Source organism: Mustela nigripes, chromosome 2 (assembly GCF_022355385.1).
Source record: "Mustela nigripes isolate SB6536 chromosome 2, MUSNIG.SB6536, whole genome shotgun sequence".
Classification (NCBI taxonomy): Eukaryota; Metazoa; Chordata; class Mammalia; order Carnivora; family Mustelidae; genus Mustela; species Mustela nigripes.
This window is the reverse complement of record NC_081558.1, coordinates 112,885,301-112,902,464: the sequence shown is the minus strand read 5'-3', so window position 1 is coordinate 112,902,464 and position 17,164 is coordinate 112,885,301. Positions and strand designations below refer to the sequence as shown.

General features: G+C 49.0%; 1 protein-coding gene across 2 annotated transcripts; it reads left to right on the top strand.

Moving 5' to 3' along the window:
• The first annotated feature begins 2,226 nt into the window (after window positions 1-2,226).
• ABCF3 (ATP binding cassette subfamily F member 3) lies at window positions 2,227-9,643 on the top strand. 2 transcript variants are annotated; one of them, XM_059391425.1, is made up of 21 exons: window positions 2,227-2,370; window positions 2,600-2,747; window positions 2,888-2,967; window positions 3,469-3,515; window positions 3,706-3,803; window positions 3,904-4,026; window positions 4,194-4,460; window positions 4,777-4,857; window positions 4,944-5,003; window positions 5,102-5,158; window positions 5,269-5,291; window positions 5,395-5,450; window positions 5,566-5,766; window positions 5,864-5,940; window positions 7,467-7,511; window positions 7,590-7,722; window positions 8,281-8,369; window positions 8,463-8,554; window positions 8,740-8,872; window positions 9,003-9,090; window positions 9,178-9,643. In XM_059391425.1, the coding sequence occupies exons 1-21, from the start codon at window positions 2,298-2,300 to the stop codon at window positions 9,334-9,336; spliced, it is 2,130 nt and encodes a 709-aa protein (XP_059247408.1). In that variant the 5' UTR covers window positions 2,227-2,297; the 3' UTR covers window positions 9,337-9,643. The 2 variants fall into 2 exon arrangements, with proteins under 2 accessions (XP_059247408.1, XP_059247409.1); XM_059391426.1 differs by lacking the exons at window positions 2,227-2,370; window positions 2,600-2,747; window positions 2,888-2,967; window positions 3,469-3,515; window positions 3,706-3,803 and having other exon boundaries at window positions 3,922-3,988.
• The last annotated feature ends 7,521 nt before the right edge of the window (window positions 9,644-17,164 follow it).

Here is a 17,164-nt window from a genome sequence, read left to right as displayed (position 1 = left end):
AATTTTATATTCTGAACTGTCTTAAGGCTTTTCTCTTGTGTTGTGCCGATTGTTGGGCCCTTCAAGGTTATCCAAGCCCTTATCCTGACTGGTATTACCCCAGGTCTCCTGTCTCCCCAAAACAGAACCTCAAGGGCAGGCAGCTCCACCTGATTCCAATTCCCTGAGTGTAGGGATTCTTTCCCTAGTTCAGTTTTAGCTTTAGGCAGGTATTTTCTATTAGCAGAGATTAAGCAAGGTTTACATTTGGATTTTCCCTCCATCCCAAGCAACTGACCTCAGTTCTCCTCTACCCAATTACCCAGGCTTCCCTGATAAAAGGGATTCTCTTTTCTGTAACCTCCCCTCTCCAAAGAATCTTGTGATGAGCTTGTCCTTGAGAGGAGTATTCCATACCTTGCTGGCGTGTTGGAGCAGATACAAACAAATTTGCCCTCATTATCTTTCCCTTGTTTGACTGCAGCCATTTTAAACTTAAAAAAACTATCAGAGAAAATTTCAAATACAAACAAGTATCAAAATATAATAAACTCACATGTCCTATCATTCATTCAACTTTAACAATTATCAACTCATGGCCAGTTCCTTAGTATTTCATGATTTGTGTTCACACTTAATCCAAGAGTCCTGTGGAATTTTTTACAACGTGTATCTGGATCTAAACAAGGTCCACTGTGGTCAGCGAATGCTATTTATTTATTTATTTGTTTGTTTATAGGAGAGTGGGGAAGAGCAGAGGGAGAGGGAGAGAATCTTAATCAGGCTCCTTACCCAGCATAGAGCACAATACAGGACTCGGTCTCATGACCATGATCACCACCTGAGATGAAATCAAGCGTCCAGCATTTAACCAACTGAGCCATTCAGGCACCCCTCACTTTTTTTTTTTTTTTTTTAAGATTTTATTTATTTATTTGCCAGAGAGAGATCACAAACAGAGGAAATAACAGGCAGAGGGAGAGAAAGAAGCAGGCTCCTGCTGAGCAGAGAGCCCGATGTGGGACTCAATCCCTGGACCCTGGGACCATGACCTGAGCTGAAGGCAGAGGCTTAACCCTCTGAGCCACCCAGGAGCCCCACACCTTGCTTTTTAAATCCTATAAACCACAGGTTCTCTCTCAGCTCTTGCAGTGTTGTCAAAGAAGCCAGTGTTGTCAAAGAAGTAGTTTACCTATCAAAATTCTTTCCATCTATTGCCTATAAAGTGTTTGTTAGATCTAGTAGCTTAGCTTTTCAAACTTTTTTTTTCTAAGTTTTACTTAAGTAGTTTCTACACCCAACGTGGGGCTCAAACTTGGGACCCTGAATATCAAGAGTTCCATCCATGCTCCTCTGATTGAGCCAGTCAGGTGCCCCAGCCTTTTTAACTAAATAGTTGGATTGATCCTTCTTAATGGCAAAAGGATAATGTGTCTTAGGTGAAGATCTTAGAGCTAGGTTGGAAGAATATTCACGTTAAACGTAAAGCAGTAACATCATTTGGGGAAAATTCCTAACTTCTAGAAGGAATCAGTGGAAGTAGCTTTATACACTCGTTTGCTGAGCTTCCTGGTGCAAAGAAGTCTGTTTTTGGTGTGTAGGTAGAGAATAAATAGCAGTGAATTTGCACTGGCTAACCTCATTTTCTAGCCCTTTGGTAGTGTCTTGTACCCTGGGGTGATGTTAGGATTGGGTGAGCACAATTCGCAGAGGTCCCCTGATCTGTCATAGATGAGAGAACGGAAGCTGGCCACCTGGCGAATACTAGAAGCCCATAGGCCCTGGGGACCAGAACAAAATCCATAGGTCTCAGAACTGTGCAGGGATCTTCTGAGAGCCCAAGGACCAAGCATGAGTCAGCAAAGTTCTCTCTCGGTGGCCACCAAAATGGACCCGGCTGGGCGTGCTGACACAGAAGCGCCTAAAGGAGCCCGAGTGCTTTATCAACCGCCCGTCTCTTGGGAGGTTCACACCCGCGCCCTGATAAGCCCCGAGCTGCCCTGCGCCTGCAGCAGATGCATCTCGGAACTCCAGCTCCCAGAAGACAGCGAGAACCGCACATGTGGCGAGTTTTTCAGCGGAAACGGCGTTGCGCAAGCGCAGAGAGAGAAGCTAGAGCGTAGGCTCTGAGCGGCGCTTGCGCACGGTTCCTCCAGCCCCGTTCACCCAGTCCACTGGGTTCCGGGCACTCCGCGCGTTTCTTACGTCACCATTACGCATGCGCTTTGGAAGAAGGGGTGAGCTTTTGGGAGACCGGCAGGAGGCGCGTCTTGGCTCTGGTCTAACGGCGCCTGCGCGGACGGGAGCCCGACTGGAACATGGCGACTTGCGCTGAAATCCTGCGGAGCGAGTTCCCCGAAATTGACGGACAGGTCTTCGACTACGTGACGGGTGAGTCGAACGGAATTTGCGCGCTGGGGAGGCCAAAATGAAAGTCACTGGGAGAAAGGCTAAGGGAGGGCAATGTCGGGGACCACTGCTAGGCCTCTCCTTTGCGTGACCTCTTGTCCCGAGGGCCGGTTAGGTCTGGAGCCCGGAGTGGGGCCGTGTTTCGGGGACTAAAACTGCTTGTATGTCTACCCTACCCGTTATCTTCCTCGACCTGCCACGCCCGGGCCAGGCGTCTTGCACAGCGGCAGCGCGGACTTCGAGTCTGTGGATGACCTGGTGGAAGCGGTGGGGGAACTGTTGCAGGAGGTGTCCGGGGACAGCAAGGATGACGCGGGCATCAGGGCTGTGTGCCAGCGCATGTACAACACTCTGCGCCTGTACGTGCCAGGGTAGGGGGATTCGTGGGGGCGATGGGAAGGCGGACGGTAAGGAGACAAGACGTAAGGGAAGAAGGTCTGATGGCCATAGAGGTTTTTCTTCAATTCCTAATTCTGCGCTTTCTGTTCCTACCCTCAAGGGATGAGCCACAGACCCAGGGAAACAGCCAGGTGCTACTAGACGCCCCCATCCAGTTGTCAAAGATAACAGAAAACTACGGTGAGAGAGGGAAGATTGAACTAGCTGCTCTCTGCCCTGTCTGAGCCTCCTCCCCCTCCCCCAGCCAGCCAGCCCCAGGAGCCCAAGACTCCTGGTACCTTTTCAAAAGAATGAGGATGTAGAAGCTAGTTGGTGTCTTTACTGAGGGCAGAAGAGGTCGTTGATGAAGGGAATGGGGTTGGAGAGTTTTCCAAGCTCTTAGGTAGGGTAGGAATCTTATGGGCCTTGGAGCTGGACAGACTTAGGTTTACTTACCAATTCTGTGGCTTTTTAATCAACTGTGTGAGCTTGTAGGAGTTGCTTATCTGCCTCAGTCTCTGTATTCTTAATCTGGGAATTGTTTTTGTTTTTGGTTGAAATATGGGGAGGATGATAGCTATTTCTGGAATTGTAAGGTTTTCCTTTAAATGTTTTTGTCTGTGTCTGGTTCATATTAGTTACTCAAAATGTTAGTTTCCCTTCCCTCAGGGAGAAGGTGACTGCTTTTCTTATCGCTTACAGACTGTGGCACCAAACTTCCAGGACTGCTAAAGAGGGAACAGTCCTCGGTGAGGAGAAGGAAAAAAGGGAGGGGCCATGTCTATAGTGGGGGTAGAAATTGACTGTCTAAATATTGGAGGATTTTTCTGGGGGTTTCTGATTATGTCTTTCACTGAAAGGGTAACTTAAGATGTTCTTTCTGGGGCTCCTTTCTGAGCCTACCAGCCTAGGCTGAAATGGTTGTGTTTGCACCTTTAGACTGTGAATGCAAAGAAGCTAGAGAAGGCTGAGGCTCGACTGAAGGCAAAGCAGGAGAAGCGCTCAGAGAAGGACACACTCAAGACCAGCACTCCTCTGTGAGTTTAGCAAGAAGTGCTGAGAAGAGAACAGAGCAGTCTGTATTGGGATGGAAGGGTGGCTTGGAGTGCTAAAAGCCATCGTTTCTCTCTTTGAAAGAGTCTTGGAAGAGGCATCAGCCAGCCAGGCAGGCAGCAGAAAGGAGAGTCGGTTGGAATCATCTGGCAAGAACAAATCGTATGATGTGCGAATTGAGAACTTTGATGTATCTTTTGGCGATAGGTGAGGGAGTGGCCGTGGGGAGGGGTGATGCTTTTCTTTTTCCAGTTAAAGGAGAATTTGGACAGATGAAATGGGGCTTAAAATAACATTGTTTTTTTTGTGGCTAAATTTGTTGTATACCTGTCTCTAGAGCAGCACCCTTTGTGTTCTTCCTCCTACCCCTGCAGGGTACTGCTGGCTGGAGCAGATGTGAACCTGGCATGGGGCCGCCGCTATGGGCTGGTGGGTCGAAATGGGCTGGGGAAGACGACACTCCTGAAGATGTTGGCCACTCGGAGCCTGCGAGTTCCAGCCCACATTTCCCTGCTGCACGTGGAGCAGGAGGTTGCTGGAGACGACACCCCTGCCCTGCAGAGTGTGCTAGAAAGTGACACCGTGAGGGAAGACCTTCTGCAGAGGGAGCGGGAGCTCAGCGCCCAGATTGCCACTGGCAGGTAAGGGCTACAGATGGAGAATGACCGGCAGCCACGGTTCTTTAGAGAGTGCCCGTCATAGTGCCACAGTCTGTAACTGGCACTCTCATCCTAATGATCAGCAGAGCTTAGAACCTGACACTGTGGAGCTATAACGCCCTGTTCCTTCCACACTGCCCACTGCCCTCACTGACTTGAGCAGGTGTTTTCTGTAGTGCATTCCTGTCCTGGCAACAAGGCAGTGAGCAGCCTGCTCTCCAGCTGCATAGAGTACAGGGCATTCCACCTAGAATGCCCCCATTCGGGCTGAGTGCCCTTCCTCCCATTCCCACTCCAGGGCAGAGGGCTCAGAAGCTGCACAGTTGGCGGAAGTATATGCCAAACTGGAGGAGATTGAGGCTGACAAGGCACCTGCCAGGTATTTAAAATTCCCCTTCCCTCCTTTAGATTTCCTTTCCCTTCTGTCACCTGTTTCAAGCTGTTCTAAAATTTCTTCACTTCTAGGGCATCAGTCATTCTTGCTGGGCTTGGCTTTACCCCTAAAATGCAGCAGCAGCCCACCCGGTGAGTGGCCCTTGCCATTCTTGGCTGTCAGCACTGTTGACGCTGCCTCTGCCTCTCTTGGTAAATATCTACCCCTGATGTGATCTCTGTTCCTTTAGGGAGTTCTCAGGTGGCTGGAGGATGAGACTGGCCCTGGCCCGGGCTCTGTTTGCTAGGTGAGTCTCTGGGGCCTGTGTACAGATACTGTGGAGGATGGGGCTTGGCTCATGGGAGGTCATGAGCTGCTGACCTAAAACCTTAAGGGTTACATTCTTCTTTTCTATAGGCCAGATCTTCTGCTGTTAGATGGTGAGTTTGAAAGGGGGAACCCTGACTTTGGGGTAGGGATAGATGGCAACATCCAAGTTCTGTAGCTCTTCAATCCCAAATATGTCCTCCCCCATCTTTCCAGAACCCACAAACATGCTGGATGTAAGGGCCATCCTGTGGCTGGAGAATTACCTGCAAGTGAGTGCCTACAGATGTTAGAGTAGGTCCAGGGGAGGTCTGCCTCTAAGACACTTGGGGGGTTGGAAGCTGACTGCTCTCCCAAACTGGGTCTGCCATCCTATGACTCCCTCAGACATGGCCCTCTACAATCCTGGTCGTCTCCCACGACCGCAACTTCCTGAATGCCATAGCCACAGACATCATCCACCTGCACAGCCAGCGACTAGATGGATACCGGGGAGACTTTGAGACCTTCATCAAGAGCAAGCAAGAGCGGCTGCTTAACCAGCAGCGGGAGTATGAGGCACAGCAGCAGTATCGCCAGCATATCCAGGTGTGGGGACAGGCAGGGCTGGGGGCCCCATCCCATGGGTGTCAGAGTCTGTAGGAGTGAGGGAACCTGACCAGTGCCTACACTCATGTCCCCACAGGTTTTCATTGACCGATTTCGCTACAATGCCAACAGAGCCTCTCAAGTGCAGAGTAAACTTAAAATGCTGGAGAAGCTGTGAGTACAGTGCCCTTGACCGGGCCGTGACTCCTAGTCTCTTAATTTCTGCCCTCATTTTGCCGGCCACCCCTTGCCCTCCCATTCTAGGTCTCCCCTTTTCTAGAAACCAGCCTTAGTCTACTCTCCAACAGGAAAACAGAGCATTTTACATTGCTGTTGGGAATTAGTCTTGCTCTCCATAAAATTAGGCAACCCCTAATTTATTTTCTCTAATCTGTTTGCTTATCCTGGACATTTCATATAAATGGAATCCTATAATGTGATGTTTTGTGTCTGGCTTATTTCACCTATCATAGTGTTGGTGAGGTTCTTTCATGCTGTAGCGTGTATCCGTACTTTGTTTTTACGGTCAGGTAATATTTCATTGGAAGGACGTATAGCATTTTGTCCATTGCCTCTTTAGTCAAGAGATATTGGAAGTTTCCTCTTTCTTGGCTCTTATGACTAATAGTGCTCTGAACATTTGTGTACAAGTTTATATATGGACCTGTGTTTTCTGTTTTCTGGGGTATGTACCTTGGAGTGGAATTGCTAGGCTACAAGATAATTCTATGTTTATTTATTTATTTTTTTTAAGATTTTTATTTGTTTGACAGACAGAGATCACAAGTAGGCAGAGAGGCAGGCAGAGAGAGAGCAAGAAGCAGGCTCCCTGGGGCGCCTGGGTGGCTCAGTGGGTTAAGCCGCTGCCTTCGGCTCAGGTCATGATCTCCGGGTCCTGGGATCGAGTCCTGCATCGGGCTCTCTGCTCAGCAGGGAGCCTGCTTCCTCCTCTCTCTCTCTGCCTGCCTCTCTGCCTACTTGTGATTTCTCTCTGTCAAATAAATAAATAAAATCTTTAACAAAAAAAAAAGAAGAAGAAGAAGAAGCAGGCTCCCTGCAGAGCAGAGAGCCTGATGTGGGGCTCGATCCCAGGACCCTGGGATCATGACCTGAGCTGAAAGCAGAGGCTTTAACCCACTGAGCCACCCAGGCGCCCCTATGTTTAACTTTTTGAGGAACTACCAAACTGTTCTCTAAAGCAGCCGGACCATTTTGGATTTCTCCCAGCAATGTACGCGGGTTCCAATTTCTCCATATCCTTGCCAACACTTATTATCTGTCTTTTTAATTTTAGCCAGCCTAGTGGGTGTGAGTGATATTTTACTGTAGTTTTGATTTGCATTTCTTTAATGACTAATGATGTGGAACACTGGGGGCTTAATCTGAAATCAACCTTTCTAGAGGTGCTGGTGTGGGGAGCACAGGGAGGGGAGTCTAAAATCAAAAGCACATAAGTTTTTGTGACATTGAAATACTTATCACGGTGTCTTAACTGGTAGGCCAAAAACCTACAGAAAGGATAACCCTATTTTTCAATATATAGTGAACTAGAAGAAGGTACTCTAAAATAAGAATATAGTCTGGATGGTGGGAGTACAAGCTTTTTCTAAGTTTTCTTTGAACATACATTACTTGTGTAGTAAGAACAAATACAGTTAGTTTTTAAAGCCATAAATCTAGTCTGCCCCCTCTCTCCTCAGACCAGAGCTGAAACCTGTGGACAAGGAGTTGGAGGTGGTGATGAAGTGAGTGCTGGGCCGAGAAACTGGTGGGGAGCTCGTGTTTCTGGCTGCTCCCATGTTCCTTACCACCTCCTCCTGCAGGTTCCCGGATGGGTTTGAGAAGTTCTCACCGCCAATTCTGCAACTAGATGAGGTGGATTTCTACTATGATCCTAAGCATGTCATCTTCAGCCGCCTCTCCGTCTCTGCTGATCTCGAGTCCCGCATTTGTGTGGTATGGTTGCTGTTCCTCTGTTCCGAGAGCTGAGATTCTCCCACCCCAGCACGTGGTATGGATTGACCCAGGTCCTCCGGCGGCAAAGGGAAGTGGTATGCAGGAGCAGGAGTTGGCCTGGGCCAAGGACTTTGCTCTACTTCCCTGCTCTACTTCCTGCAGAGCTAGAAAGCCTGGCTGGTGGTACTTAAAGAATACGTAGAGCAAGAGTTTATCTTCCTAGTCTCAGATCTGAGTTTCCTCAGACCATGGAGCAGGGAGGAGATAGCATGGGCTTCAGGGTCAGATATCCAGTCTTGATTCTGCCGAGTGGTAGCTCAGTTACTGCATGGAGATAGCAGCTGCCTTACTTGGTTCTTGGGAGGGTTAAACCCTGTGCTCTTAGTAGGTATTCAGCTGTCAGTTTCCTTTACGACTTTACTAGTTCCTTCATTTATATAGATCCTTAATATTATTTTATTGGTTGTTGAAGGAGTCATTGGTCAGAACCAATGCTCATCTTTGCTTCTGTGTTCTGCCCATGACAACTCTTCAGCATTCTCGTGGTTCTTTTGACAGGTTGGGGAGAACGGGGCTGGGAAGTCTACCATGCTGAAGCTGCTCATGGGGGACCTGGCACCTGTTCGGGGCATCAGACATGCTCACAGGTAAAGCCCCCCAGTCCCCAGTGACTCTGTAGCTGCACTCCTTTATGGGCATTGCCTTCCACCCTGTCTTTCCACCTTTGTTTCTGCCTGTAGGAATCTGAAGATTGGCTACTTCAGCCAGCACCATGTGGAGCAGCTGGACCTGAATGTCAGCGCAGTGGAACTGCTGGCCCGCAGGTTTCCCGGTACTGTAGGGACTCTAGTGGAGGAAAGAGGGGACCCCTACAGCTAGGCCTGCCTTGGGGTGGGGTGCTGAGCAGCGAGCCCTGAGTCTAGGTATAAGGACATGGGCATTGAGGTAAGGCTGAGGGGAGGGTGATGGGAGGGAGTCAGCTCAAGAACCCACTTGATGGCGTGAGGCCTGTTCCAGGGCGGCCTGAGGAGGAGTATCGTCACCAGCTCGGCCGGTATGGCATCTCTGGAGAACTGGCCGTGCGCCCTGTTGCCAGCTTGTCCGGAGGCCAGAAGAGCCGGGTAGCCTTTGCTCAGATGACCATGCCCTGGTGAGCTCTGGCCTTCTCTTCTCCTCTCCCCGTCTCGCGTAGTGGAAAATGTTTGTCTTGTCTCCATATCGGGGAGTTCATTTTCTCCCAAGCCCCGTAACTGCCTGCCTCCCTGGGCACTGCCTTCCAGCCCCAACTTCTACATTCTGGATGAGCCGACGAACCACCTGGATATGGAGACGATTGAGGCTCTGGGCCGTGCTCTCAACAATTTCAGGGTGAGTGTGCCTTCAGGCTGCCCACCTCTCCCCAGGCTTCAGCACCACTAAGGTGCCCCTGAGTGCCCCCGGCCTTGTGTCTTTCAGGGCGGCGTGATTTTGGTGTCCCACGACGAGCGCTTCATCCGGCTGGTGTGCCGGGAGTTGTGGGTGTGTGAAGGCGGTGGCGTCACCCGGGTCGAGGGGGGGTTTGACCAGTACCGCGCCCTTCTCCAGGAACAGTTCCGCCGTGAGGGCTTCCTCTAGGGCCACAGGCTGTGAGGACTGTGCCCGGGACATGGACTGGACTCTCAGACCCCTGGGCCACCATGTAGGCGACCATCTCCAGGCCACGGACTTCCCCCAGCTTTGGGGACAGCCTTATTTCCGAATCTCCTTTTGACTGGAGCATCCTCTGCACAACCCAGGGAGCCCCATCCAAGTGTCTGTGAGGACTGGGCTTCAAGGGAAAGGGCAAGAGGTGCCCTCTGGTTATAGATCTGCCCTACTGCCCCAGCTCTGACTGGGCCCCAAGTGGCTGCTGTGTAAATTAAATCTGCCCCTGCATCTCCCTGGCCTCGTGTGTGCTGCTCCCCGGCAGGGCTGCAGCGCTTCTCCACTGGGGGCTGGGGTCTCTGGGGTTTGGGGTGTTTGTAACACTTGTATCAGTCATGCAGATGAAGCCCATGGCAGCACGAGTCTTGTCTCTGGAAGGAAAGGAGACGTCATTAAAGCCGCCAGGGCTCCAAGGTCGCCTGCCTGACATCCGGTGGGCCGAGCTGGTGGAATGAAGGATAACATGGTACATCTCTGGGCTGCTGGTTGCCGCAGCCCAGGCACAGTCTTAGCTGAAGGCTTGCTTTCTGCTGCCTCAGCCCCACACCTCATGGGAATGAACTGATGCTGTAACCTGACAAATCATGGTCTGTCAGTTGCTTAGTCCAGTGGTCTCTGATGTAGGCTCCCCCTGCTTCTCTGGTCTAGACCCTTAGATGGAGCTGAAGAGAAACCAAGAAACTGTCTTTGTCCCCATTTTGCTTGGGTGATTTCATGTTCTTTATTTTCCCTCAAACCATGTAGAAGGGGCCTGGGAAGTAAGAGAATTGAGAATGGGGTCGAATGGGAAGAAACAGCACTTTGTCTTTCAATGAAGCGATCTCAGAGAGATGTTTAACAGAGGTTGTATGACATAAATACTGTTTCTTGAGGAGTTAGCTGCTCTTTATAAGTGTTGGAAGACACTAAAATAGGAACTTTGCGTTCCCAAGAGATAATGGAGAAACCACAGTCCACAGAAGGAGCTGGCTGGCCTCTGTGGAGAATTGACAGAGTTCGACCTAGGAGTCTAAGCCCCTGAGGCTGTTGTGGTGCATAGGTAGTTGGGGTAAAGAACCTGTTTTGGAAGAAAGGAGAATAAAGATGGGAAGGTTCTGTTACCTAGGCGGAACAGGTGCTGATGGCCATAGGAACCTAGCCAAAGGGCCACTCAGCAGGCAGCAACCTCACCATCCATCCTTTCAGACGTCTGGCCCTGTCTGTGGCCAGGTGCACCCTCAAAGTCCTGAGAGCCTTCTCCCAGCCCCCTTTAAATTCCCAGGCTCAGGCCTGCAGGTGGGCCAGTCGGGGGACACCTGGGTAGGCTCCACGCCTGCCTGTTTGCCAGGCTCTCGGCCTTTTCACCCCTCAGTAACTTGTGAATCCCTTTAGGAGTCCTCAACTCCCTAGTGAGTCAAAATGCAGGTGAAGGGTCCTGTGGCAGAGTCTGCTTTGGAGGTGGCTTTGTGTACAGAGAGCACAGGCCTTGGAGTTGGGCCTGAGATCAAGTCCCAGCTGCCAGCATTAGCTGGGTAACCACAGCAAATCGCTGAACCTTTTTGAACACTTGCCTCCCTGGTCTCTTGATAGGATACTTGTGAGGATTAGCTGCAAGCATATAATAGACAAGTGCTCAAAGTGATTCGTGGGTGACCAGTCTGTGATTTGAAGACTATGAGAAAAGAGGTAAATTTTCTCTTGAGTGACTCCAGAGATAGACCGGTTTGGGCTCGAAGGAAGGAAGACTTTTTTAAATAGCTCAGGCTGCTTTTGGAGAGTGAGTTTCCCGTCTCAGACTGCTCAGCCCTGCCAGGCCCTAGAGAATGGCTCTTGGGTAGGAAGAACACAATATAGCCTCTGGGTTAGCTTCCAATTTTATGATTCCATGGAAGAAACATGAAGAGTTTTTATAAATGACAGTACAAGCCTATGTGACCAGACTTCGGAAAGGTGGGACAAATGAACTGAGAAAGGTCCCACAATAAATGTGTAAAGTGAACTTTTGGAAGTTAGAGGAGGGTGGCTGGCAAAAGATGGTTGTCTTGAGGATGGAAAATGTGGACAAAGTCACCCGGCTCCATCCCAGAGAGCATGGGACAGGGAGGAGAGAGGAAGGCCACACAAAAGACTGCCCATGATCACTCCAGGTAGCCCATCATGGCAGCTATGGAGACCCTATCCCCAGCCATGGGAAGCTGATCTTCCACAGCTGCTGGAGATGGAGCTGCCCTGCCTATGTAAAGTTGTTAGACCAATCCAGAGCTGCCAAGGTTGAGACTGCCTCAATTTGCAGGGTCTTCATTGAAATCCTGGCCTCCCTGCCTCTGCTGGCCCTCCCACTCTCACTGATGCCTTCTCAGACAATCTGGCCAGTTCCTAGTGGCCCAGGGTGCCATGGGTCTCTGTATCTATCTACATGCCGCTCAAAGATGCCAGTCACCGAATTATTCATTCCAGTGTGCCATCACTGTCTTAAGATTTACCTGATGCAGTCATTCTGCTAAGCGCTCACTGGTTTCCAGGCCAACTTCAGCGCAGAATAGGAGAGAAGGTGCATTTTACCCTGTCTGGCCATGGCCCAGCCTGATCTGTCATTTTGGAACAGAACACTCTACTAGGAGCTGCTCCCCGGGCCTGGTCTGGTCTCCCCACAGACACAAACCAGGTAACACCCCCCTGGCACCAGAGCATCCTGGCTATGCTTGAGCCTGAGCATGTAGACTGGAAGACCGCCTCCAGGAGGTACCAGGCAGCCCCACGGGATAGATCCGTAACCTGACTGCAGGGCTGTGAGGGATCTTCAAACCTGGAGCAATGGACTTCACTTCAACCCTGAGTTGCTTCAAGTGGGTTTCCCAGCACCATGTGCTGCCCGATGACAAGCTGCGTGCAGTTATTAATCAAGATTGTAGTTCCCAGCTTGCCTGGATTTCTTTGAATGGCTTGCTCATGTTTGCATCTTCCATATATCATCTAAGCTCAATTAAAATGCTTGGTAAGTGAATATTTGGGGGAAAACTGATGTGAGAAAAAGTAGAGAACAGCATTGGAGGAGGAGAGAGCTGAGGCAAGGAGACCAGCAGGGAGGGCATGACCAAAGTCTGGCACTAAGGACATGGGGTCAGGGTGATGGAGGCAGAGGAGGGACCTGGGAGTGTGGTGAGCAGACTCAGCAGAGGTTTTGAGCACTGCCCAAATGAGGGAGAGCTGCTGCTTCTGGTCCTGAGTCTTGAAATAAGTGAAAGGAAAGCTTTAAAAAGGGATCCTTTTAAACCTTCCCTTGTTCCTTTCAGCACAATGCTAAGGAAAGAAGTTAATATTTATTGGGGTCTTTTGTAACAGGTACCATCATAAGTGCTTTACTTGAACTAAATCAGTCCTCACAACCCTGCAAACTGGCAGTCTAATCCCCGCTTTACAGATGAGGAACAGTGGGTGAATTGACAGTGGGTGGCAGGCCTGGATGCAGGGCAGGCTGGTTCTAGACCTCAGCTCTTCACACAGCTACTTAGGTCCTACTGTGACAGGCTGACCGGTCCACTTCTTAATTCCAACACATAAAACTCATCACTAATTGCATAAGGCAGGAGAGGGGCGAGGTTTGAGCAAGCGTCTCTCAGGAGGGCAAGCTGATGAGTGGGCGTACCAGCCCAGGGGCAGACGTGGTAGGTGCTCAGTGGGTCATTGGAGATCCGAAAACACAGTATACTGGAGTCTCATGTAGGGGTGGGTTAGCCCAGCTCTACTGCTGAGGGCCTCTTGGGCAAGTCAACCTCTCTGGAGTAAATTCTCCTTAGCCGAAAAATGGGCATAATGCACTTTGTCCTGCCTGCTTCTTTGGGTGGTTGGATAGATTAACCAAAACAAGGTTTTGTATAAACTGAATAACTTTTTTAAAAAGATATATTTATTTGACAGAGAGCAGAAGTAGGCAGAGCAGCAGGCAGAGGAAGAGGGGGAAGCAGACTCTCTGCTGGGCAGGGAGCTTGATGTGGAGCTTGATCCCAAGACCCTGGGATCATGACCTGAGCCAAAAGCAGACACTGAACCGACTGAGCCACCCAGGCACCCCTAAACTGAATAAATTTTTTCATAAACTTCATATAAGGGGCACCTGGGTGGCTCAGTGGGTTAAGCCACTGCCTTCGGCTCAGGTCATGATCTCAGAGTCCTGGGATCGAGTCCCACATCGGGCTCTCTGCTCAGCAGGGAGCCTGCTTCCTTCTCTCTCTCTGCCTGCCTCTCTGCCTACTTGTGATCTCTCTCTCTGTCAAATAAATAAATAAATAAAATCTTTAAAAAAAAAAGAAAAAAAAAAAACTTCATATAAAGTGCTGTGGATCCAAAGGGTATCGTTTCATGGGAGAACTGATGTGGCAGCAGCCTAGAGCCTCCTCCAGAGATATGGAATCAGACATGAGAACACACATGCTCAGGGCCATCGTCAAGATGTCACCCCAGGAGGGCCACCCCACAGCCATCCTTGTCGGCTGCACCAGGCATCAGAAAGCATGTGTGTGGGAAAGCAGCAGAAGACTGCCTAGCACCTGCTGACTCGCATGGAGTTGGGCAGAAATCACTGTATAATTTAAGCCCATTATAATATGTATACGTCATGCCCTGTTGGTAATTCTAGGTTTCTGTTTTCTTTAAGTTAAATAAATGGGTGGTTTGGAAGTGATTTCTGCTTTACTGTATATAGAGAGGCCTTTGAAACCCTAAATTAGAGTACATAAATGTTTGTCAACCGACACTACAGCATTTTTAACTCTGAGGAATGCTTCACAAATGTTCGCTTTTGGTCTTTTCCTCCCACTTTTCCTTCCCCCTTGTGTTAAATGGCTCATGCTGAGTTATTCCCATTTTACAGAACAGGAACTTAAAGCAGAAAGATGTTGAGTGTCTTGCTCAGGTTCTGGTACTTGTTTTTGTGCAGAAAGGGGCCAAGAACCAAGGTGTGTGGGTTTCTAGCCTCACCACATCTCTCCAGATCAGCTGTTTGCAGCTTCGTTCCAGAGCTCTTTGTATAATATGTGACGTTCTCCTGAGCATGCCCAGGGTCAGGAGCCCTTCTGTCCTCTTGGGGAAGTGTTTGAACCCGGGATGAGGGTAAGTGTGAATCTGACTTGTTTTAACTTGTAAATTAGGGAGCTAGCTCTGGAATCAGAAAGAACTGCATTTGAGTCTGGATTCTATCACTGACTGGCTATGTCACTTGGCACATGAAACTACTCAGTGCCTCAGTTTCCTGATCTGTAAAATGAGAATAATAATGGTCCTTATACTCTAGGTTTATTGTGACTATTAAATCAGATAATACAAGCAAAACTCTCATCATGGGCCCACTGGTTCATAAATGTTAGCCATTATGATGATGATATTTGTTGTAACCTTCACCACTTTACTGGGTTTTAGTGAGGTAATTTTTATGATGCCCTGTAGCTAAAAACCACTGTATTTAGTCATGGTGCCACAATCAACCCGAAAGGTACCTACACCTCCAACTTTGTGTCTTTAGGCCTAGAAAGCACTCCTCCTTGGATTCGTCTCCCACTGCAAACTTTTCCCCCTAGATTCTTCTATGCATATACACACGTGCCTCCTCTAGTTCTTTTTGGATGTTCTATACTCAATCTGTTCATCACTCAAAACTTTGTTCCAAATTGGGAATTCTCCATCAATAGAGGAGTCTAGATTTTTCTTGACAGCTAGGGACTTTGAGTATAGTCATTCTGAACCTTCTCACCCCCCAAAGATTTCTTCCTCTTCTTCTTCCACGAACTCTACAGTCAGAACAGATGCATGGCACACCCGGGATTTGGAAGCAGTTATCCTAGAGTAAAACTAGTAAGAACCAGGGGCACCTGGGTGGCTCAGTGGGTTGAAGCCTCTGCCTTCGGCTCAGGTCATGATCCCAGGGTCCTGGGATTGAGCCCCACATCAGGCTCTCCACTCAGTGGGGAGCCTTCTTCCCCCTCTCTCTCTCTGCCTGCCTCTCTGCCTACTTGTGATCTCTGTCTGTCAAATAAATAAAAATCTTCCAAAAAAAAAAAACTAGTAAGAACCAATAAATAATGGTTGAGATGTATAGAGATGTATAGAAATCATTACATCTATACATCTATAGATGTATAGAAGTCATTCAAGAGGTTGTACATTATGGTTTGGTGTCAGGGTTGGGGAGGCATTTAAGAATTATCAGGTGAATGAGCCACAATTAGCCAAGGAAGAATAAGTGATTGGAACAATATATGAAATGTGATTGAGGTCAAGAGTGCCAGGATCGGGGCACTTGGGTGGCTCAGCAGGTTAAGCCTCTGCCTTCAGCCCAGGTCATGGTCTCAGGGTCCTGGGATCGAGCCCTGCATCAAGTGGGGGCTCGATCCCAGGATCCTGCAGTGGAGAAGAGAAGGTATGAGAGACCAGCTGTTTTCAGTGGGTCCCCAGATCTGCTGGGAGGAGGCAGACTCTACCTCATGACTTGACCTTTTAGTGGGTCTTGCTTTCAGAGGCCCTCGAGGCCCTAGTCCATCAGAGCTTGCCAACACAGGCCCCAGAGCCTTCTCAACTAATTCTCCCACTCCATTCCACCCTCTTCTGGATTCTTTGGTTTGTGACTTGGCTTGTATGGCCTTTCTCATCCAGAGAGGATGTACTGACGAGTAAAGTTGGATTTCCAGGTCTCTTTCAGCTGCATTTCTAATGACACATTAATAAACTGACATATTGTTTATATATCAGTCTCATCTGAGACTGTGGCTTGATCTAACAATAGTATACAGAGCGCTATGTACCAAGCATTGTTCTAAGCATTTTACATGAATTGACTAATTCTCACTACAAACCAGTAAGGTATCTTTATAAGTGAGAAAATGGGGCCCTAGAAAAATTTTAAAAAGTTAAAAAGCGAAAGAAAACTTGCTTGGGTCCAGCCAGCTCATGAGACTCTGATATGGGCTTGTGCTGAGGGGTCAGAGTGACCCCAAAGCCCCAGCTTGCCCACCATAGCACAGCAAGGCACCTCGGCCACATTGATAGTTAGCACCTGAGGTGGTGAGGAGCCGCTCTGTGCTGTGGTGACCTCAGCAAGTACCAGGGCCTGAGAAGTGCCACATCTGAGCAGCCTGCCAGCCCTCCTGGGGCATACTGCCATGTTTCAAAAGATTATATGAAACAAACCTAATTTGTTAATTATTTTCCCATTAATATTAAATCAAAAACATAATATGGCACAAATCACAGTTTCTGATTAGCCTTAAATAATTAAAGTTGCCAATCCAAATTAGTTGATTCCAGCCCCAAGAAAAGAAACACTGTTCTGTTTAGCCTAGCCTCTCTTCAGGGATAAGGTCTCTGCTCCCATCTTACTGTCTTCTCAGAGCCCAGGTTGGGCTGTTTGTGCCCTGGGAAATGATGGTCTGCTGCCTTGGACTTTACAAGGCTGCCTCTCTGGACGCTAGCTGCTTTACCTAGAAGCATCTGGGCACATGTATGTAAGCACGCCATGCGTCAGTGATACACTCAGAATGGGACAGCTGGGAAAGTTTAGTCTGGGGTGTGTGGGTGTTCAAGGAAACAACATTCCATCTGACTTGACATTTACCAAAAGGCTAATCTTGAGGTTTAGCCTTGCCCTCTATAAAATGGGCACACCAGTTCCCTGTCCTTGGTTTGATTTAGTCAGTATTCTGATACGAACATAGTCCAGAGGTAAAGCTCAGAGAGACCCCCTCCCTCGACAACTGGAGGGTTCTTCACAGAACAACTTTTTACATGCCTT